At 43.5% G+C, this 22,426-nt stretch overlaps 1 protein-coding gene and 1 long non-coding RNA gene across 2 annotated transcripts; both read right to left on the minus strand.

The window, feature by feature from the left end:
* Positions 1-472: 472 nt before the first annotated feature.
* On the minus strand, positions 473-5,817 carry LOC135904305 (uncharacterized). Its single transcript, XR_010565083.1, has 3 exons — positions 5,700-5,817; positions 4,045-4,121; positions 473-606 (listed from the first exon to the last, which is right to left on the minus strand). It is a non-coding gene; the product is annotated as an uncharacterized lncRNA (long non-coding RNA).
* A 1,509-nt stretch (positions 5,818-7,326) lies between these two features.
* Positions 7,327-21,628, minus strand: LOC135896772 (uncharacterized). Its single transcript, XM_070534695.1, has 7 exons — positions 21,485-21,628; positions 20,797-20,894; positions 20,427-20,606; positions 12,355-12,439; positions 9,678-9,830; positions 9,381-9,593; positions 7,327-7,332 (listed from the first exon to the last, which is right to left on the minus strand). The coding sequence occupies exons 1-7, from the start codon at positions 21,626-21,628 to the stop codon at positions 7,327-7,329; spliced, it is 879 nt and encodes a 292-aa protein (XP_070390796.1).
* Positions 21,629-22,426: the final 798 nt, after the last annotated feature.

The following is a 22,426-nucleotide window of genomic DNA, read 5'->3' on the forward strand; positions in this document are numbered from 1 at the left end:
TTCGAGTGCTCCCCAAGGGACCACCAGATCTCCGAAGTGGCAACCGAAAAAATGTTTCAAGGAACGTGATGGCCCCCATTAAAACTCCTTGATTGATTTTTCATCAGGTTGTGTAGAGTGCAGTAATAATATCCAGTTGTGCAAAAACAATCCATAAAAGTGCCAAAATACTTTATTGACTAGTATTACGACTAGTATGACTGACTATGACCACTTATAAAGAGTGAGCCTCTCACTGGCACGAGAGGCTCACTACACCACGGGCTACACCACTCGTCCGTGTAGCTCACACACTTTTGAGCCAGTGAGCCTCTCACTGGCACGAGAGGCTCACTGGCTCAAAAGTGTGTGAGCTACACGGACGAGTGGTGTAGCCCGTAGACCACTTGAAACTCCAAGTAATTCACATAAAAGATGAAAAGTTCTTTGTGCTTTCTTCTGGAAAGCAATGTTCAGCACCGAGTACAGGGCCATTTGGGTCGCAATGGCTTCCAACAGCGTATTTTCTTCAATGGAAATGCCCTCCAGACGCACGGTGAATTCTTTCGCCGTCAACAGGCTCCCAACAAACGTCACCGTAGGTACATAATGTACCTTGGCAGGGTCCTGCAAGAAAGAACGCATATTTAAATACAATGATTGTAATACAAGTCTTGCTGCTTCGTTATTAGAGCAGCTGCTACCAGCAGCAACTGACCACCTGGAAGGAAGACCTGTGGGGTGTTCAAACCAGTCTCAAACCTAATGCTTTGCAACGCACCGACTATTAAGGGGAGACGTCCTCGAAACTTTTTTTTATTACTTGTACTAGAGGTTTCAAAGTTCAGCCAATGATAAGAGTTCGCTATGCAGATTTCAAATAAGTCATTACTTCTTGTGCAACTGTTATTGTTTTTGAGCTATGTGATGTACCATGGCAAAATATACTCACCTTTGTGGGTACTTCTTTATGTACTAAATTTTCACAAAAAACATTGTTTAGCTTCTTTAGCTCTTTGTAGATTTCAAAGTGCCGATGTCTAGCCAAACAGCATGTGCAATTACTAGAACTATGCAAAAAGATTAGAACATTTCAACTAACTTTTTTTTTCTCAGTTCCCTGAAGCATAACTTAGATTCTGTGGTGCGTAGGGGGACAGGGGACACAGGAAAGAATGAGGACAAGCGCTTACTGCCACCTGAAATTTTATTGCCTGGTGCAATGTGTAATGTAGAAAAAAGGGGCAAAACAACAAAAAATTGTGTAAAAAACAAACAATAAAGATGAAAACAATCGAGAAGTAAACTGTTATAAAGATGCCATCATTGCTCACTGTATGCGCTGGCCTTGTCTAAGAATGCCAACTCGCTTCATGATAAGGCCAGCGATGGCTTGCTTATGCACAGGCATTATTCATGTGCCATGCTAGCCGATTCAATGATGACGCGCATTCAATCACCTCTTTATGTGAATATTGCTTCTGTTTTTTCATAGAGGTGCAACCGCATGCGCTACAATGCAGGGCTAAGAAACCTTCTTTTCCATTCATAACATTATTTGCATGTTCATGCAGACGATCTTTGAGGTACCTGCCTGCCTGACCTAGGTAGCATGCGCCGCATTTCAAGGGGATTCTGTACACAACCTTCTGCACACAATCCATGTAACGGTTGCGAACTTCACACTGGGCTTTGTTTCTTGATAGGGGTGCTTTTTCTTGATGACGACTAAAGCTTGTGTGGGGCAGAAAACAACACATCCACCAACCCGCCCACCGAGTTTTTAAAGACGATGGCTGATTTGATGCTTGCATTTAATCACCGCAACCTTACGGTCCTTTTCTTTGGACTGCTCTTCTGTGGCCATGGCTTCACTCTTAGGTTTTCTTTTTCTGTGGATTGCCTCAGCTACTGAGACGAGTAATCCGTCAGGATAACCCGATGCTTTCAGGCGTGTAACTTGTGCTTGAAAACTTCTACTTTGTGGCGGCAGGACCAGTTTTAGAGAAGCAGGCTTGAACAATAGCCCTTTTTATTAGTTCACCGTGTGCTGATGAGAAGGGCAGGAGTGGTTCGAGCGCACAGGGTTCATATGTCCAGCAAACATGATCATTAGAAAACACGAGCTTGAGGTAGAGGTAACGGAAGGAACCGTCTTCCTTGACCTCAAGCCCGTGTTCTCATGTTTGCTGGACATATGATCCCTGTGTGCACAAACCACTACTGCCCTTCTTATCAGCACATGGTAAACTAGTAAAGAGGGCTATTGTTCAGGGCTGCTTCTCTAACGCTTTAGACTGGTCCTGCCCCCACAAACTTTCAAGCACAAGTTACACGCCTGAAAGCATCGGGTTATCCTGACGGATTACTCGTCTCAGTAGCTGAGGCAATCCACAGAAAAAGAAAACCTAAGAGTGAAGCCATGGCCACGAAAGAGCAGTCCAAAGAAAAAGACTGTAAGGTTGCGGTGATTACATGGAAGCATCAAATCGGCCATCGTCTTTAAAAAATCGGTGGGCGGGTTGGTGGATGTGCTGTTTTCTGCCCCACACAAGCTTTAGTCGTCACCAAGAAAAAGCACCCCTATCAAGAAACAAAGCCCAGTGTGAAGTTTGCAACCGTTACGTGGATTATGTGCAGAGGGTTGTGTACAGAATCCCCTTGAAATGCGGCGCATGCTACTTAGGTCAGACAAGCAGGTACCTCAAAGATCGTCTGCGTGAACGTGCAAATAGGAAATGAAGGTTTCTTAGCCCTGCATTGTAGCGCATGCGGTTGCACCTCTCCGTTTGAAAAAACAGAAGCAATCTTCACACACACAGGGATAAACGAATGCGCATCATCATATCATCATTGAATTGGCTAGCATGGCACGTGAAGAATGCCTGAGCATAAGCAAACCATCCCTGGCCTTATCACGAAGCGACTTGGTATTCTTGGACAAGGGCAGCGGCGCGTACAGTGAGCAGTGATGGCATCTTCATAATGTTTTATTTCTCGATTGTTTTCATCTTTGTTTTTTGCATATATATATTTTTGTCGTTTTCCATCTGTTTTTCTATTAACACCTTGCACCAGGCAATTTCAGTTGGCAGTAAGCACTTGTCCTCGTTTTTCCTGTCCCCTGTCCCGCTTCGCACCGTACCACCGAATCTAAAATGGAAAACAAACTAGCCCGAACCATAACCCTTCTATGAAACATAACCTTGTACTTTTGCAACTGATGCAGGAAGATATTGCAATTTCAATTAAATATCAGCACTGTACATATCTTCAAGAGTATGTATGCCAAATTTCGTTAGTATAAGACAATTAGAAGTGCACAAGGTTATTTTCATGTGATTGTGGAAAAAGTCAGTTGAAATGTCCGAATTTTTTTCATAGTTGCAGTAACTGTAGATGTTGTTTGAATATATATCGGCACTTAGCAGTCTACGAAGAGTTAAATAAGCTACAGCACAAAGCTTCTTGCAAAAATTTATTACACAATAAAGCCCTCACAATATGACACTACTTTGCCACTGTGTAGGACATAACTCAACTATAGCGGCTGCACAAAAAACTAATGACATATTCAAAATGTGCTTGTAATGCCCTATAAGTGGATGAATTTTCATGTCTCCAACACAAATATTTAAAAATTGTTTTGAGGAGCGTCTCCCCTTAAATACACTTGAAACAATCTGCATATTGTATATCAACAATAGTCAACAGCTTAATTTTTGTTACATTGGAGGGAACTTGCTCGATTTAAATACTGCTCGCAGGAAGGCCACGAACTTATCCACAGGTTAGCAACTGTCTTGTTTATGAAACCCTGTGAAAAGCTAGAGATTTTCTGTCTTCAGGCAATATTTCATGCTTCATGCTAGCATTCTACAAACTAGGTAAGCTGTGCACTGTACATTTTTAAAACTCATCCTGGACATGGATGCACTGTTGAACGCTTTTCGATAACTTACATGCGAAAGAGATTGTAAAAATTTAATACAGCGGGCATCCTCATAATTCCAGTTCATATGGCCAGTAATCTACAAGCTATAAATGATATGGTGATGGACTTACAAAATGGCAGGTCAATGCATCAACTCTCTCTTTCACCAGGGTAGGGAGAACACAAAGAGCAGCAGTGAGCGTCAGCTCTGAAAGAGACATGAATTACACTGTCTCAAAAAGCAGACAGAGTTGAACTAAAAGTGAATGCTGCTTGCTTCAGTTTGAAAGCCTTGTTTTAGCCACTATTCACTGCAGTCAGCATATAGAGACCTTTCAAAACACACAACTCATGATGTTTTGTGGGGCAGTCACGGTAACTACACCCAGCCAAGCAATATTCACTGCCACAGCCCACCACGCACCTGCTCCTGACACAACATGTGAAGCGAGAAAGTATACATGGACTTATGAAAACACATGTGAACAAATTTCTGCATGTCACTGCAGTGAAAGCGGCAGGACCAAATCCACACGTGCGATAGCAATACGAGACATAGCTCAAATTTGACTGCATCTTGAAATGACGCAGTCAGGTCCCACTTTAATATTTTCAGATGTGAAAAAATTATGCACGAATGTTCATCCCTGCTATTGTCATAACTGTAATGCACAGAAATAATGTGGAAACTCAAGAACAAGTTCAGGAAACATTGTGGCACCCATCTTGACTGCTTCAATGTTTTATTCTCAGGTTTGCACCTAAATCTAAGTACAGTAGAACCCCGCAGTTACGTTCCTCACTGCTGCGTTATCCTGGCTGCTACGTCGTTTTCATCCGGTCCCGGCATAGCTTCCATAGGATCCAATGTATAAGGAACCCCGCTGTTACGTCGCAACTTAGCACCCCGAACCCGCCTGGGCTAAAGTAGGCAACGCGCTCCGACCGCCATTCTGGCTTTTGACTAGTTTTGGCCGGGCTTGGCTATAGAACTGGCTGCAAGAAACCGCACGCCAGTTCGAGAGGCAGCCACTAAGTGGCCATTCTGAAAAATGCTCTCACTATCATCAGTGATTACAGTCACTGCAAGGTTTTTGGACGGGCCGACTCACGGAGGAAGGAAATTCGGGAGAGGCCCTGACGTCACTCTGTGTGAAGCTAAAGTGAAGCCGGAAGTTGGCGTTGCTCATGGCGTTGCTCCGCCTATCGGGCCAGCTCTCCTCCCTTGTTTACATTTCTCGTGAAACCATGCCGCGCCGCGCGCAACCGGGCTGCTCGGACAAGCGCGCTCCGCAGCAATACTAAACAATCGTTAGCACGTTAACGTGATTACGCCAAAGAGGGCAAAATTTCCCGCGGATATTCCTTCGTCCGTTGCCGTGGCGCGGTGATTATGAGGCGCACGAGCTGCATGATGCCGGGGAGTTGCAAAATCCTAGCTTTGGAGAAGCCGTCGCGGCTCTGGACCTCCTCCGCAGGTACGTCGCACCTCACAGTGACGCTGACAGCAATGCGGCCTTCCAGGCTATTGAGAAACGTGTGGCAATTTCTAGCGAGCGAAAGAAACGGCAAGGCACCATTGTAGACTTTTTGAAGCCCTAAGCGCACTCTGTGGAAATAAATTGTCTATAGTTAAAGCTGCACTTTTTTCATTCATTGTCGGAGCTTTCCTCACTTGCGTTTTCCCGGCTGTTACGTTTTCTTTCCCCGGTCCGGTGAAAAACATATGAACTAAACTAAACACAGAGTGAAGCCCTAATGTTGGCTTAGTGATAATGAAAATTACCTCCTGCAGCATCTTCGGTGGAAGCATTCATTAGGGTATCAAATTCTTCAAAAATATTTTCTGTGTGCCGCTTTTTCCTCGCTGTCTTGATTATTTTTTCGGCAACAGGTTGCAGCACTTGCTCCAGCTTGGGCATTATGGGAGTGTTTGTTAACAGCCTGAATTCCACCTGCACCTATAAAAAAATTCATAAAGCACTTTAATGACATTGAGCTCTGTAGTCATGCTTCATCTACCATACAATATCGCACAGAGCAGCACCTCTGCAAGATGTGTAGTCAGGTTGATGATTTCACTAAGATGGATAAGGGAGTTGCAGATGTGCTCACATATGTATGCAGTCAAAGTTATGCACCAAATACAAAAATTCAGATAAAGAGCCTGGGTCTCAAGTACCTGTAAAAAGGCTTTGAAACACCACCCTCAGACCTTGTAATAGTGTACATGCAAGTTATTCAGGGTAACTAAACCTTTTTATCAATGTGCGACATAGCAGTGCCACATTTCAGGTTAGCACCACAATGCCATAGATGCGAGATGAAACTGCTAACCAACATATTTGATCTGGCTCCACCTATACTTCCTTGTAACATTCTTGTCATTTTTTGCTATGGAATGGAATGCTGTTACACTGTCTAAATCTGCCTATTTATTGCCAATCTTTTATAACACCAACCCTTTCTCAAGTTTACAAAGGGACCAAGAGAGACACATTTAAATATGACTTCTACTTTGGAAAAGAGTAAATAAAAAATTAAATGCCAGGGTTACTATCTACCACATTCACACACTAAAAATACAGCAGGGCATGTTCTTCCAATAGCCCTGCCAAGCAATTCTGTGCACGGCTGCAACAAGCGACGAAATGAGCTGCCGTGCAAAGAGATTACTCATTCTTGCTGCTTGGTTCTGAAAATTCAACAGGAAATGTTGAATTCATAGCTCATCACCCATAAGTGCTATGAGCGACTAGCCAATAGCGTGAAGCCGAACAGGATGTACATCAATGACATACTATCAGTTCTCGCTTAGAACAAGCAAATGACCGAATTTTTATACATGCAACGATAAAAAGCTTACTACAACACCTCCCCAAATATTTTAAACTGCTCTGTACAGCAAAACAAATCAGCTTAAATTATTACACCATGCGTCATGCCAGTCTTTGTGCATATTTGCTGCCTGCCCTCATACCAGCAACACCAGGGAAACATCCCTCAAAGTCAGTGCTCACGTGGGGTTCAAGTAGACATGACAGCCATCTCGATCACGTTGCTTGTCGCCACCGTGCACAAGATCGCTTATAACGGGTTTAAACTTTCCGAGTGAAACAACTAGATGCCAAGATCCCTAACCTGGATTTACATGTTTTCATTTCTCCAGGTGAAATGTCTTGCGTTCCCCCAAAACCTCTTTTTTACTTGATCTCTATATTCTGTTCTTTCTATCTATCTGTACTGCAGCTATTTCATTTATTGGTGCATCAAGGAGCTTTTTCTCTGTTTTTCCTTTTTAAAAGTTTCATTGCTTTTCTTGGGTTCACGTGGAAGACATTATTTCAGTACTACAGCTCTCTGCCAGAAGCAGGCACTCATGTGCAAATGAAGGCTAACAGACCAAGGCAGCTTTATACCTGCATCACGCAGGCACCCACAAACTCCTTTAGGATAAGGGAGCACGAAACTTCCTAAGGGAGTTTGGCCTCAAGGAAGTTTTGGTCATGTCATGCAGGAAATAACGAGTTTTTAAAAGAAGCAGCCAGAGGTGCATTCAGTGGTGTTTGGTTTTTCTACAAGTACAAGAATGTAATTTCTAATCATGCTTGTAGCTATTATAGTTAACGCTCATTCGATAAAGAACATTATTCAATATATTGAGGTGAAAAACATACACCTCGTTCAAAATCAAAGTGCACTCGCTAAACATAGCAGTGCTTACCGCGATGCTAACCACCCTGTGCTTATGTGTTTTCGTTGGAGGCTAGACAAGTAGGCCCTGCATTCTGCCACCCGAACTGCTGCAAAGTACATTAAACTAAACATATTGTACACGGTGACCTTGTGAGCGTTCCTTTTATTTTGTCTACTTTGCCCGTGTCAGTCATCAGTGACCACGCCAACCAGTGCACAACTAGCATGACAAAGGCTATGTTTACATGAACCTGACACAACCAAGTTGAGTCAGAAATCAGGTGGATCGAGCCCAACACGACTACTTTCAGATGAACTCTCTTCTGGCAAGCCTCGACAACGACTGTACACAGCGTCGAGCTGAAACATCAATGCGTTTGAACTGGGTTTCTGGTTCCCGATGCCATCTGCCAACAGCTCTATTTCGTGGGTCTTATCGCTGCTATAAGGTTGTATTGCACAGTGCTTGTCTTGGCCTCGTCCTAATGCTATTTCCACTGCCGGCACTTAAATTGCAATGTCAGTGTTCCCGTGCAAGTCTCAGTGCAGGCTGCGCGTACATGCATGCTGCAAACGGGTTGGGCTGGATCAAGCTACCCCATGCAGTCGGGCTGACTGAGCCCAACTCGATGCCTGTTCAGCCCAACCGGCTAGTGCTTATATGAATTTTACAGGCATATTTCAGCCCAACAAGCCAACTCAAGCCGACGCTGTCGGATTCATGTAAACACCCTGAAAGTGACGCTAAGTCGCCTAGGCCGAGAGTATTGTGCAGCAGCGAGCACAACTTTTGCTGAATTGGGCTTTAACTTTTATATCGTTAAATATAAACATTCTAAACACGCGCAACATTAATTGTAACATAACTGCAAGTTGGCCTACTTGGAACAGATTCATCTTAAAACTTTGTGTGCAAACAAACAGGGACGAAGAATAGGGGCAACACAAGGACGAGCGCTCATCCTTGTGTTGCTCTTATTCTTCGTCCCTGCTTGTTTGCACACAAAAAGCTTTAAGATGAATTAATTGTAATGCAACCAATAATTGAATTCTCAGTGTTACAAGTATTGGCATGTGAAAACTCTTTTGAGCCGCCGAGAGATTGCCGATATCCCTAGACTAAAAGCTCCATTAAACTCCCCTATCGGAACGGCGATATGGTGAGATATCCAGTGCATCTCCCTCGAGATAAAGACAACGAAGTTAAAACTAGTTTGCGGGTGCTCATATGACAAGGGTATTACCTTGAGAAGGCTGCAGTGGTTAACCCTATAATACCACTGTACAATTCACACGTGATACATAAAATTCCTGACATGAAAACAATTTAAAAGGCTTTACTTAAACTCAGTGCACTAGAATGCATGAACAAGTACAGGTGGTATGCTTTAGTACAATCCCTGTAATTTACTTGCTGTATGCCTCAAATGCCACATGTTTAGGATTGGTAATTCAACGCACCACACAAACCATGCTTGGCATTGCAGGGTTAAGTTTGCTGTATTGCGATTGAAGCCATTCTATGCATCATGGGAGCATAAGCATTTCAAACAGTCAGCAATATAACTATTCAATAGTTTGTGCCACCTAAAGTGCAGAATGAGGATTAAAAAAGCATGATGAAATAATAAACTTAGCATGAATGCATGAGTGTTATGCAAAATGAGGATCTCAAAAATGGATCGACGTGAGCAAAACAGCGTAGTACTCAGTTCCTCTGGAAATTTTTCTGTCATTTTTGATTCCAAGATGTATTCATTGAAAAACTTACAATGGAGCTGATGGAGAGCACAGGATACTTCTCCAGCATCTCCGCAACAGACGGGCTCTCTTTCGCCACCCACTCTCTTCTGGTGGCCAATGTTCTCTTCATCGAATCTTCAATGTAGGCCATGTCTGGCCTGGCCTTTGAAGATTCTTTCGCCATGGCCGAAATGTGAGAGGCAATTGACTCCACATCTTCACCTTCGGCCATGGCAGCTGCCTGAAAGCAAACATCAATTTTGTTGGCCAGGTGGCAAAAGCAGGCTTGCTGCCTGCAGGGTTACACAAAATTTGAAATACGTACCGTACATGGTCTTTCACACCGTACAGGGCCAGCACATTCCTCCACTGCAGCCCTCTTTCTTGGCTGCAAATTTTCGGTATCTTCTTTGGTCAGTGCTCGGACCTTCTTTCTTTCATATTTAGCTTTGTACCTTAAAGCTTCTCGCCATGAATCCTGTAAGGCACCAGAGAGAGTTAATAGATGTGTTATTTAAATAGGCAACTGCAATTCTGCGACTTTTCATCATATCACACAAGAAACTATTGGCCAGCAGCAAGTAGTGTAAGGCATGAGTGCCACCACTCAAAGCGCAGGCGCTGCTGTCATCTTTGGATTGAAAGTTAGATCACTTAATGAACATGGCTTAGGAGGCTTGTTCCATCTTTAAAAAACAACCACTGCCCTCGTCACTAAGAAGCAAGAAGAAAAAAAAAGAAATTTACCCCCTCCCACCTACTCTTTCTTTTTCTTTTATATGATCTCACGCAAATTCACTTAATGAGTGAAACATTGCTTGCAGATATCCTGGCTATGTGAGAATATGAAAATTGAGTGGCGACTGCTTATATGAAACATGAAGGTTATGATGGAAGAATGAATGCAATGGTGCGCATAAGCTTATTGTCAACAGGTGGCTTGCCAGGGTGTGCCTGCATATATGCACAATAATTTAAGCCATTACATGAAAACTTGTTTTATATTAAATGGGACAGGAAAGAATGTGCAAATTATCAGAATGTACAATCATTTAATGACACCTGTTTACTGCATCAACACATGCTTATGCTGTGGTAAAAGATGTTACTTTTAATTTGTATTCCTCAGAAAATTTCTATATAAGCTTAGGAGACCACAGCTGTGAATTTCCGTACCAGAAGCGAATGACTCGGTAATCACGACATGTTAGGAAAGCCTCCATATAATTCTGAGAACTGTGGTGTCCTCCACACTGCTGCAGCAGGACAACACGTCGGTCTTCAACCAAATATGCATGGTTTTGATGGCTGAGAACTCCCAATTCCTTGCCAACAACTGGGTTTTCAATGTAGTTATCCACCATAAGTAAGTTTTCATTTTCCTGAATGTTTCTGTGGTGTAGACATGACTACTGAATTGCACTGTTTAATGTGCCAAGACATTTAGGTGTGGTGTAGTGGGAAAGGGGGGAGGGAGCATTGGACTGATTTTGACCACATGGAGTTCTTTAATGTGCAGCCAATGGCCACTAAACCAGTGTTTTTACATCCCCGTTCCAACAAAGTGAAACTGGTGCAACAGGTAGATATCGCTATAGCTTAGCTTGTCCCAAAACCACTGTGTTGTAGCCTAATTTTTAAGATAGCAAGATCATACATGGTTAACGACAGCAATGCACCCAGCACATACACTTCAAGTACACTGCACCCATTTAATGAGCACACACAGCAGGCTAAAGAAAAATTCTGACACTTAAGCTAGATAAGTTAAGCAGAGGACTCCAAATAAGTCAAGACATGGCTTAAAATGACAACTGACTTTTTGTAGAAAATTTATTTTTAATGCAAATGAAGGCTTATTTTATCTAATGCCCATTCCCATAGTCAAATAAAAAGCACTATGGGTAAACTTCGAAGAACATAATACTTAAACCTGTGGGCATCATTGTATTTATGAATACAATCCTGTAAAAGTTATACGCGAATTCTATAAGTATCGCAAGCTGGCTTAAGTGAGAAATCAAATAGTAGCACCAGTGCTTAGCAAGCCGTAAGAAGCGAATTTGTTTATCAAGGCAATTGCCATTACAGCTCAAGCCCTCAGGAACAAATTATTGTGCTGATATACAAGGTTTATTATGATTTTAAAAGGAAACTGCAGGTAAACATAGAATCAATGCATACTGTCAACCTCATTCATGAAAGCTCGAAATGTTTGCTCATTCCAAGACATCACTCAGTACCAGAAAAATATTGCAATAAAAGGGGCCACACAACTCTCCCTCAATTAAAATTGCCTGTGACAAGCGAGGTGTCTCATGGTTGCACCATACCACGGACCCCAGAGGTCATCCTCTGGCATGCAACAGTATTGGTAATTTGCTATGCAAGCAAGTCTTCACAACTGAAATAACAAAATTAGATGTGGCTACACACTAGTGCTATGTGTTACCGAATATGAGGAAGCAAAAGGCTGTTGCAGCCACAAGTACATATTTTTTAGACAACCTGATAGCCTTTTGTAGCGCAGGGGGACACATCGAAGCTAGAACATACAAAATCACTATTCAAGCTGCCGTGCAGTGACCTGCCTGTTCACTTTGTGGCATGAAGACAGTGCAACTTTGTTTACATCAAAAAACACATTTGAAGAATGAAAGAAGTACAGTTGTTAATAGATTACAACAAACAGCTTTTTTACCAAAGTGCAACAGCAAAGTTATGTCTGCATCTTTACTGTTACAGGAGGGGGGGGGGGTGGGGGGTGGCAGCATTTCGCCATAGAATGTTGCATCAATCACACGTATGCAACTGCCTTTGCTGATTTAGACTAGCTAATTGAACAGGTAGTGCCGTGTTCAATTCTACGAATTCTACAGACCTATCTTCTCATCTCCATTCAAATGTCATAACAGATTTTGCTTCACTGTTGGTCCTTTAAAGTAGGTATTCATTAGGCAGGCTTTACAGTACAAATTAGTTCCCAATAATATGTCACTCACATAGCCGGTCCCCGTGGCATCAGCCAGGTTGGGGAATTTGGTAGTCAGTGCCCGTGCTGCCTCGGTATATAACCTCCCTGGGTACCTGGTAGAAATCATACATTACAAAAACAATAATGCAAGGCACTTTCTAGCAGACCCAAACTTTATCTATTGAGAGTTTGGCAGGAAAGAATAAGAGAGCAAAGGCAGCAATAATTCGCAAACACATGAAATTATGACAGACTTGGACCTTTCCCAGTACACCAAAACTGTCTTAAAGAGCTTTCAGATCAAATGCTAAATGTAAACACACACTACATTAGGCTCCTTTTAACATGTTCACTGCAGCAGCACTTACTGAACTCTTGATTTCTGTGCATCATGACTAGAAACCAATGTTTAGCATTAAAGAAAAATGCTCCTTTAGGCACCTAGAACAGGCACTAAAGCTGTCATTTTAAGCGTATATATGCACCAAGCACCAACTTATCAGAATGTATAGTAACAAATAAGCGCATTTGCAGGGCAATTGAGGATAAATTCGTTTATTAAAAAACAGCTCACTAAATCCCTGTTTAGTGAAATTCACTTCACTCTCTCGACAAAACAAATTTAGGTAAGTTGCGTAGGATAAAAGATTTATCTGAAAGTTACTGTGCCTAAGACACCACGAGAAAAGTTGTGAAAGTGTTGACAAACATGATCTCAAGGTTATTGGGTTTCCGTGCCTTTTTTCACTGAGTATTGGTTTGTGTAAAGAAAGGAAATGCTCCACAACCACCAAAGTTAGGGGCACATATTTGTATACTGTATTCACTCGCATAATGATCACACTTTTGTGTAAAAAAAATTCACGCAAATTCAGGGGTGCGATCATTACCGAGTTAAGTTTTCTGCGAAAATTTTTTCATGCCACATTTGCTGTGGGATCACAACAGGTCAACAAACAGCCGGCTGCCGCTGTAACAGTGTGGGGCACCAAGAAAAAATGGCAGCTGGCAAAGCAAGCCTAACACGGTTTTTTCCTTCTTGCAAGTACATTTCGCGCATTGAAACAGTTTCTTCCGTATCAGTAATGAATATTATCATTAATATTGGCAAGTTTGAGGCAATAACATAGCCATGTCCCATTTGAGGGGACAGAAACAGATGGGCACGCTTAGCTGCCAGTGACATAGAAACACATGCCACGCATGCTGCAAAAACTGCAGCATTTGTCTTCCCTACTATCCTAATACAGCATGTTTCCGTCAAGGGTGGGCAAATATCTTAGCTGTGTTAGAAGCGTGAGCGTATGAATAGGGTACACCTTTAACGTATCAGTGTAAACGTGGCTATTATTGTTGCCGCTTGCAATTTGTTGCATGCCCACAGAGTGCAGATGAGAGGAATCAAACGGTGCCTTTTGTTGTTGACCACAACCATTACAAAGCCTACAAATAATAAAGCCAAGGCAAATTTGGCGGTAGCATTTTTTTTTTTTCGTGGAAGGGCGGAAAGTGATGGAATGGGGCATCTGCTCAAGAATCTGTTTCGCGTGTGCAGACCACATGGTATGTCTTGAAGAGTCGTTCGCGTAGCATTCGACAGATGGTAAGCGCGATCATAATTAGTAGCTAGACTTGGCACACAACATATCACTGCGGCAAGTTCGGGGTGTGATCATTACGCGGGAAAGAACAAAAATATGATTTTGACAACAAAATTAAGGGGTGCAATCATTATGCAAGTAGATACAGTACTAGAATCTCCGATGATCCAATGCTCTATGGCATTCTGGAATGTTCATGGGTCAGAACCTTTCATAGTTCTTTCAGTACCAAAAAGCCAGGCTTTTTTGTACGAGGCAAATTTAACTTTCTAACTAAGTAAATCGGCAACAGGTCCATTGGAGATGGTGGCAAACCTTTCTCGGAAATCATAAATGAGCCCCACATTCCAGGTCAACATTGCACCCAAGCATACAAGTTTCTCAATGATATCAGCTAAATATGTGAAGTGAGCACTAAGTCACCTTTAAGTATATCATAGTGTATAATGGAGTTTGAGCCCTTCCCACAACGATGTTCTCGTTGCTACAAAGCTATTAATAAGAGATTTTACGCTGGCAAAGTATATGTAGTCATATCGGTTGCCTTCAGCCAAGTTCTCTAGTGGGTGATAACATCACAAAGTAAGGCTAGGACAGAAAGTAAAAAGGATCTGTAGGCTCTTAAAATCCAATGCATTGAAAGAAACATTTAAAGGCACAATAAAGGTGCCACTAATGTTTCTAGACCCATAGTTGGTGCTTATATGTTAGATAATATAAAGATGTGAGGCAAAAAATAGGCATTTTCCCTAAAGTTCTGGTTTCTAATCATGACCCACGGTGTGTCAACAGGGAGCTGTGCTCGTTTGAAACTTCCTCAAAGTGCACAGAAGGAACCATGGCACTTCAGTTATTTCCAATACTGTTGGAATGATGTTTCTGTAGTGTGTTGACACACAGTGGACAGATTAAGTGTTTCTTTTTCTTTTTAAGTTTCAGTGGCTAGGGCATTTCTGAATGCCTGCCCAATGAAAGGGCACCATCCTCATAAGCAACAACCGACCGATTACAGAAACATTTCTGCGCTTGCGCCAAACAGGCACGGCATGTGTTCCGCTTGCGGTGGTTATCGTAATTAGACTTGGTTGGAAATCAACGCGGCTGCTTCGGGCGGTATTGCTATGAAACAGGTGGAAGTTGCGCTTTTTTTTCCCTTTCTTTTTTTTGAGTATGCCAGTTCATTGTGTCACCTTTGGGTGCAAGAACTACTACTATAAAAATGCAAACGTGAGCTTCTTCCGATTTCCACCAGCGAAAATGTATTAAAAGAGGGCTCTGTGGATATCTGCAGCGAGGAATGCCAACCCGGACGGGTCATTGTGGCAGCCAGCAGAGCATTCTCGAATCTGTGGGGTGCGTTTCACCAGCAAGTTTTGTTTATGAAAAAACCTCTGTCGTAACCTTCCCCTGCCAAACGTACACCTGCCATCGAAGCTGATAAATAATCCGGACTATGTGCCAACAGTGCTCACATAGAGCACTGTCGGCAGGCTGCTGTACAGCGACACAACTGCTGCATGAAAAAGGCAAAGGGACTGCAACTCTTAAGAGACGAATGTGCTGGGAAGAAAATTATTATTGCTGCCCTGTGGGTCACAATATTACGTCACTATGCATAGGGACTGCGAAAGGAGTGTAGGATCCTGTCATTGTGTTTATTTGAGTTGCTCAGCTTTCAATCTTTGTATGGCTGTCACTAGTTTGGCTGCCTTGTTATCGTAGATGCTTGCATAAGGTCTACAACATGTTGTCGTGCCGACGTGAATGTGGTTCGGGGTCACGCCGGTTAGCTTGTTATCCGCCACTCACATTCTGCGTGCTTTAACGCATGTACCATCGCTGGGCGTGTTTTGTACGTTTCCTTGGTATGCACACTAACAGGACAGCGCGAGCCGAACCCCCACCCTCTTTTCCCTCTCTTTTTTTTTGTGCATGCACTGCTGCTTTGAGTTGAATGCAGCTACACTGCTGTTATTTTCTCATGTAAACGCAGCACGCAAGTTATTTCATGGAGCTGACGTACTAAATTGAGCAGTTAACTGTATTTGCTTGTAATAGAAACATCATTACACTGCTGTGCAACAATGTGGCCCACTAGCATTTCCACTTACTGTAAAGTTATCGTGACCTGAAACTTAAGGCAGCAAAGGTGTGTTATTTTAATAGAGTAGTCAATGATCTGTGTATACAGAATTTTTGACATTACTTTCACAATTCCTAAAGGTATGTAAACATTGTTGCTTGGCTATATATAACATATTGTGTTATGTATAAACTGAACAGGAGCTGCCAATACAGGTTCCCGCCATATACCACGCCGACACCACGTACACGCTGCCCATCTTCATGGATGGCTAGCACATCGCTCGTACCAGTCAGTCCACCTTCTGAATATGCTATGAGGAAGCTTATAATTTGATTTGCCCAGTAGCCTTCATCATGTAGCGCCCAGCCTCGATGCACCTGACGAACAGTCGAAGCCTAAGTGTGAAGGGCAGATTACATGGGAAGTGGGAAACCGGCAATCAACCATTGATTACTGTCTGATGACAAGGAATTTATGATAAGTTAAGAGAAATGGTCACTGATGAGGAAGGGTACAGCAGCATAGGGAGTGACCATAAACGCATCATTTTGAGAATGGGATATGTAGTTGGGAAAGAGGGCAAGAAGTGCCAAATGGCCAGTCCAAATTTGAACGCTGAACAAATAACAAATATAGTCACTAGAATCAAGGAAGAACTTGGCAAATGGCCAAGTAAGGAGAGGGAATATAGTGAGCTTCTAACCCCCAAATGCAGAGATCCAAGTTGAATCGTGCTTGTACTTGATGAAGTCGGCTCGAAGCAAGAAGCAGACTTCAAAACACCCAAGTCTGCTTTCGCGTTTCATAGATGCTCAAGCTGACTTGCTTCGTGAAGACTGTGCTTCAATGCAAAAGCTGGTTGCTTGTCCGTGTTCGAGGTTAATAATAAATTTATTAGCGTAAGGCACGTTGTACAGCAAAAAAGTATGTATCTTTCCAAATCTCTAGCAGGGCATAAGTATAGTTTGGGTAAATTTGTTCCATCTGGCGACGTCTGCCGCTGCAATGAGCAGTGTTGCTTGAGGAAAGCGCCCACTACCGGCGGGTTTAAGTTGTCTTCAATTCGGTATTTTGGCGCGCTTTTTGAGTTGCAGGTTTCACAATTTCTTCAAGCCGGTGCTCGACTTTTACATGACAGTGTATTTGAGTGAAAATAAATTTATAGTAACATTTATTGCGGTTTTACCTTCTCTTTAACTTAAAGGTCTTGTTGCGCGTTTGTATAACTGACCGTAGAGAAGCGAACGAAATGGTTGGTTCGTATGGTGGTCTTTCAACGGCTTCTGTTCTCGATTGCCGCAAGCTGTTCACGCGCCGTCTGGGCCGGCAACCGGATGCAAGAGGACTTCGGACTGAACGGACTTCGACCCAGCCAAGTCGTTCGCAAGTCGTCCGCAAAGTCAAGCACGATTTAAGACGGGCGGCGAAGCTGTCTTGAAACTGCCAGCAGTCAAGTTCGAGCCAAGTTAGATCTCTGCATATGGGCGTAAGTGTAATAATGACAGAAATATGGAAAAAAACAACACATTCGTTGGAAAGGAAAAAAAAATAAAAGCTGGTGGAACAGGAAGATACGAGAAGCGATCGCCGAACGACAGAAAGCATCCCGAGAGCACAGGTAGGCAAAGAAGGCGCAGTTGCCGCAGGATGAAGTAGCCAGTAAATAAGAAATATACCGGGAGAAAAAGTCTGTGGTTCAAATACTGGTGCAAGCAAAGATAAAAGGCTAAAAAAATTCATTAAGTTATGGGGTTTTATGTGCCAAAAAAACTTTCTGCTTATGAGGCACGCAGTTTCGACCACCTGGGGTTCTTTAACGTGCGCCTAAATGTAATTATACGGGTGTTATCACATTTTGCCCCCATCCAAAATGCGGCCACCGTGGCCGGGATTCGATCCTGCAACCTCATGCTAAGCAGCTCAACACCATCGCCACTGAGCAACCACGGCGGGTAAAGATAAAAGGTGAAAGTGAACGCTGCTTGAACGCGTGAACGCCGAAAATGTTCTGCAGACCTGTGCAGCGGTTGCATTGCGATTCCGGACACCGTCTCATTTGACAGTTTCACTGGTGACGACACTGCTGTACTGACATGCGCAGCACTCGGCGACGGCAAGATCATTCGTCAGGTTTCTGCTGCACCGCCGGATGATGACTCCGAGTCGGAAGATGACGCACCATTGCTACACTGCCGTCACATGCGGAGCGTGTACAAGCAGTGACCGTGCTTTCAGCCGTACGACCCTCTCCGAGATTCAGGCTTATCTGATTGCGCTTAAACAGAACAGCGTGCAACGGCGCATTCCCAATTTATTCAAGCCTACTGCCGAGCCCGAATAAGCGCATGGAAATAAAGTATTTCTTTCTTTTTTTTTTCTTAATGTGCTTTTTCGGACACCTGTTTATTCGGACATTTCCACAGTCCCCGTGAGGTTCGAATAAATGGTCGGCAACTGTACATCAGTAATATACAGGGCTAGTAACGCATGCAATCAAATTAAAGCTGCAAGCATGGGCAGAGAATAATGACATTTTGGGAGAACATCAGAATGGCTTCAGAGTAGGTAGGCGTTTCGATGATAACTTATTTGTTCTTACTTGGTGTATTGAAATATCAAGAGTAGGAAGCAGACTCTTATATGTGGCCTTTTTAGACATTACATGAGTGAATGACAATGTAGGCTGCAACATTTTGTGGGATATTCTGGGAGGGAAACTTAGCCGGAGAGAGATTTACCTCGCAAATACAGTTTGCATTGAATGGGAAGGGATGAGGAGCGAGGAGAAAGTTGATATCAACAAGGGACTGAGGCAGGGGTGCCTTTTATCTCCACTGTTATTTATGATGTACATGGTGAGGATGGAGAGAGTGCTAGAAGGAAGTAATATCAGGCTTAATCTCTCATATAAGCAGGCAGGTGCAGCAGTAGAGCAGCAGCTTCCAGGTATATTTTATGCGGACGACACTGTGTTGCTAGCTAACAAGCGAAGCGATCTGCAACGTCAGCCTAATATCTGTGGACAGGAAGGCAAGAATTTAGGTGTGAAATTTAGTGTTAGAAAATCGGGTGTTCTGGTATTCATTGAAAACAGTGATCAGACAGTGGCAATACAGGGCCAGTAAATACCTCGGGTAAGAATATAAATACGGATAAATGAAGGCAATAGTTATATGGACACACAGGGAAAAAACAATAGCAGTAAAGGGGAAGAGAAATGCAGCCGTAATGAAGCACAGAGCGCTATGGGGATACAATAGGTACGAGGTACTCCGAGGTATGTGGAAATGTGTAGTGGTTCCAGGACTTGCTTTTGAAATGTGGTTGTTTGCTTGAAATCAGGGGTAAAATCGGGACTAGATGGGAACCAAAGGTCAGTGGGACACCTCGCATTGGGCGCTCACGGGAAGACCACAAATGAAGCTGTGTAGGGTGATATGGGCTGGACTAGTTTTGAAGTGAGGGAAGCTCGCAGTAAAATTGATTTTGAAGAACGACTAAGGAATATGGAAAAAAGTAAATTGGGTTGCTAGAGTGCTCAGATAATTGTACAGTGAAAACATTGACTCACAAAGCAGCAAAAGAACTAGGAAGCTTACCAACAAGTGTGCAGCCTATAGGGTGGGCAACACAACAACAAAGGATGTCAAGCGGAAGGTCAGAGGCTGAAATAATCTCATGAATGGCGGCAATGGAAAAGAAACCTGCCATGAGTAACTACTTAAGAGGAAAAAATGAAATAAGGAAAGAAACAATTTATGGTAACTCAAAGGAAAGCTCATTACTTTTCGAAGTGAGATCGGGATGCCTTAGAACACGCACCTATAAAGAGAGATATAAGAAGGAAGAAGCATGTGCTTGCAGCAGGAAAGCTAGCGAAACAATAGAGCATGTTTTATTAGAATGTGAAGACATCTATTTAGGCACCACTAGCCTCCTTGAAGCCCTTGGGTTCAGCGAGAGCAGGGGAAAAGTAAACATGTCCGCAAAAGGGATTAGTAAGAGGTGATTGGAGATTGGTGGAAGTAGGGAAACTACATAAAATGGAGACGTAGAAAAGCAAAGTTCACAATAGGGGGTCAGAAAATTTGGTTGTGGGAGTTAGTGTTTTTTTTTCTTGTTCTCTCTTTTAACCTAGGTAGGACATTAGGCAGTATAATAGCAAGAGCTTGGTGGTGCAAGCCACCGCCCCGTTCCAAAGGGGACGCTCATAACATCCGTCCATCCATGCTCAACTATTCCTTTCCATTGATTGCTAGGGAATATATTACTTGTACACTGTAGGAATGCCTTACACTGCTACATGGGGAATAAGTGCCATGACCCAAGCTGCAGTGAACATGCTAACATGAAAGGAACTTTCAGGACACCTCAAACATGCTTTTCAAGGATGTATCTTTAGATGCAACTCACATATCATATAAGTAGAGGTCATGGTGCAGCCACTGTAGAATCCTCTGGCGACCTGCAAAGTGCTTCCCAGCCTGGTGCCTTTGTGCCATCATCAGGATGTCTGGTGGTACAGCTGGAAGGCAGTACACACTGCCTCGTGCTGGCTGCGTCGATTGTGGTTCTTGTAGGACATCTGCTATTCTATGATGGCAATAAAGAAAAGATATTTTGTGATGCTGACTCATCTGTTTCAGTAGCAACTACCAATTGAGAAAAGAGGCTTCTAAATTGAGAAGCCTCTTTTATTAGGAAACTTTCACCGCTGGATTTTTCAATGCAGTGTGTTACAAGACGCCTGTAAATGAACTAATAAATATGAAAAACCACTCACCGGACCTGGCTGGTCTCTCTGACTTTTATTTTTGATTTATTTTCAATTGCGTCTTCCTCCGCGACGTCCACATAGACTTGAAAGTCTTCGTCAAAACGCTACAAAAATAAGAATGCCACAACTAAGAAAAGAACTACTTTACACAGAGCTTCACAGTTTGCAAGTCCAGTTAGCCAACATGAATATTCGCTGCCTTCTGTTGCCAACGGCGTCTATTTCTATATCTCGAACTAGCACAATAGCAAGTAATAAGTGCGACGTTTTACTACAGTTAAAGTTAACACACTAACAACGCGATCTGACCAATCCTAGTAGCGCAGGCTGCTCCGACACGCGTAGCCGAGCTAGAGGCCCAAAACTACTGGAATTAACACTTCGCGTAGCCCCGAAGCAGGCTTCTCTGCACAAAGGAAATTCCTTCCGCGGATGCTATGACGAGAACTGAGGCTGAAATTTGGTGCATCAATGATTGCCAACGAGGTTTGAAAGCAAACTAGTTGGAACATTATGTAAAAGTTAGCGCTGCCGGGTTTTAATGTGAAACGCACAAGAACGAGGCACTAGGACGAACAAAACTCAATTAAAAACGCAGCTGCAAACGCGACATGACGATTTAGAAGGGAAACAAATACAAACGATTGTGCACCATGCATGTATTATTCACATAAGTTAACCAGTAAGCACTCACCGTTAAGACGAGGGCAGAGAAGCAAACTCCTTCGAACATATCCAGTTCCTTCATGCGCTCAATCAACTGGCGACCCGTCCACGGCTCGTCGAAAGCGACGACGACATTTCTGTCACCGTAGGTTAAGAGACACTTGGATCCCATAGTTTTATCTACAGCCAAGGACTGCGTACAAGCGTGGCGCCGTTGTCAAGTCGCAAGAATGCTTCGCACAAGCCTACCGCAGCACATGTGCTGTACACATGGCTCTACATATAGACCAGAACACGCTAGACTCGCACCCAGACTAACCGAACGCATACTCTCGCACCCGGATTGCCCGGTCGACCTGCGCCGCTTTGTTCTGGGCTGTCAAAGTGTGTTCGCCGGCGGCCAGCGGACATGGCAAGCGCTAGCTCTAGGACTCCAAAGTGCGGAAATGTGCCCGCTCACGCGGATCCAAAGTACAAGAAGTCATCTGGGCATCGTTGCGTCGTGTTTGGATGCCAAAACAACCAGCGGAAATGGAGCAGGTCGCTTAGCGCTGTTTGCGAAGAGCACAACACACGTAGGGAATCGTGCCGGTGCGGTGTTTTCAGCCTGCGCCGATTTCCATCCGCAACGAAGAATGCCAAGCTGCGCCACCGGTGGATAGCTGCAGTGAATAGGAAGAACTACCAACCCAGAGAAAATGCACGAGTGAGTATTCGATCTGTGTATATTTTGGTGCCACGTTCAACTTGGCGCCCTACGAACGTAATACGTGTAACACGCAGGTTTGCTCCGAGCACTTTCTGGGCAACAAGCCTACAGAGCAGAATCCCGCGCCGGTGCTTCGCCTTGGCTATAACAAAAAGGCAAGCCTTTTCGTGTTTTCATTCAGGCAGAGCTCCCGACGGTTAAGCGGAACAGTTGAGTTTGGTGTTAGCGATACTTGCAGCTGGTGCACGGAATGACCATTAA

The sequence above is a fragment of the Dermacentor albipictus genome, chromosome 2 (assembly GCF_038994185.2).
Source record: "Dermacentor albipictus isolate Rhodes 1998 colony chromosome 2, USDA_Dalb.pri_finalv2, whole genome shotgun sequence".
NCBI lineage: Eukaryota > Metazoa > Arthropoda > Arachnida > Ixodida > Ixodidae > Dermacentor > Dermacentor albipictus.

Coding starts and splice junctions, on each gene's coding strand:
- LOC135896772 (XM_070534695.1), bottom strand. CDS start 21,628: ATGGGATCCAAGTGTCTCTTAACCTACGGTGACAGAAATGTCGTCGTC. Junction 20,607..20,796: donor AGAGAGACCAGCCAGGTCCG/GTGAGTGGTTTT, acceptor TTGCCATCATAG/AATAGCAGATGTCCTACAAG. Junction 9,831..12,354: donor ATGCCACGGGGACCGGCTAT/GTGAGTGACATA, acceptor GGTGCCTTACAG/GATTCATGGCGAGAAGCTTT.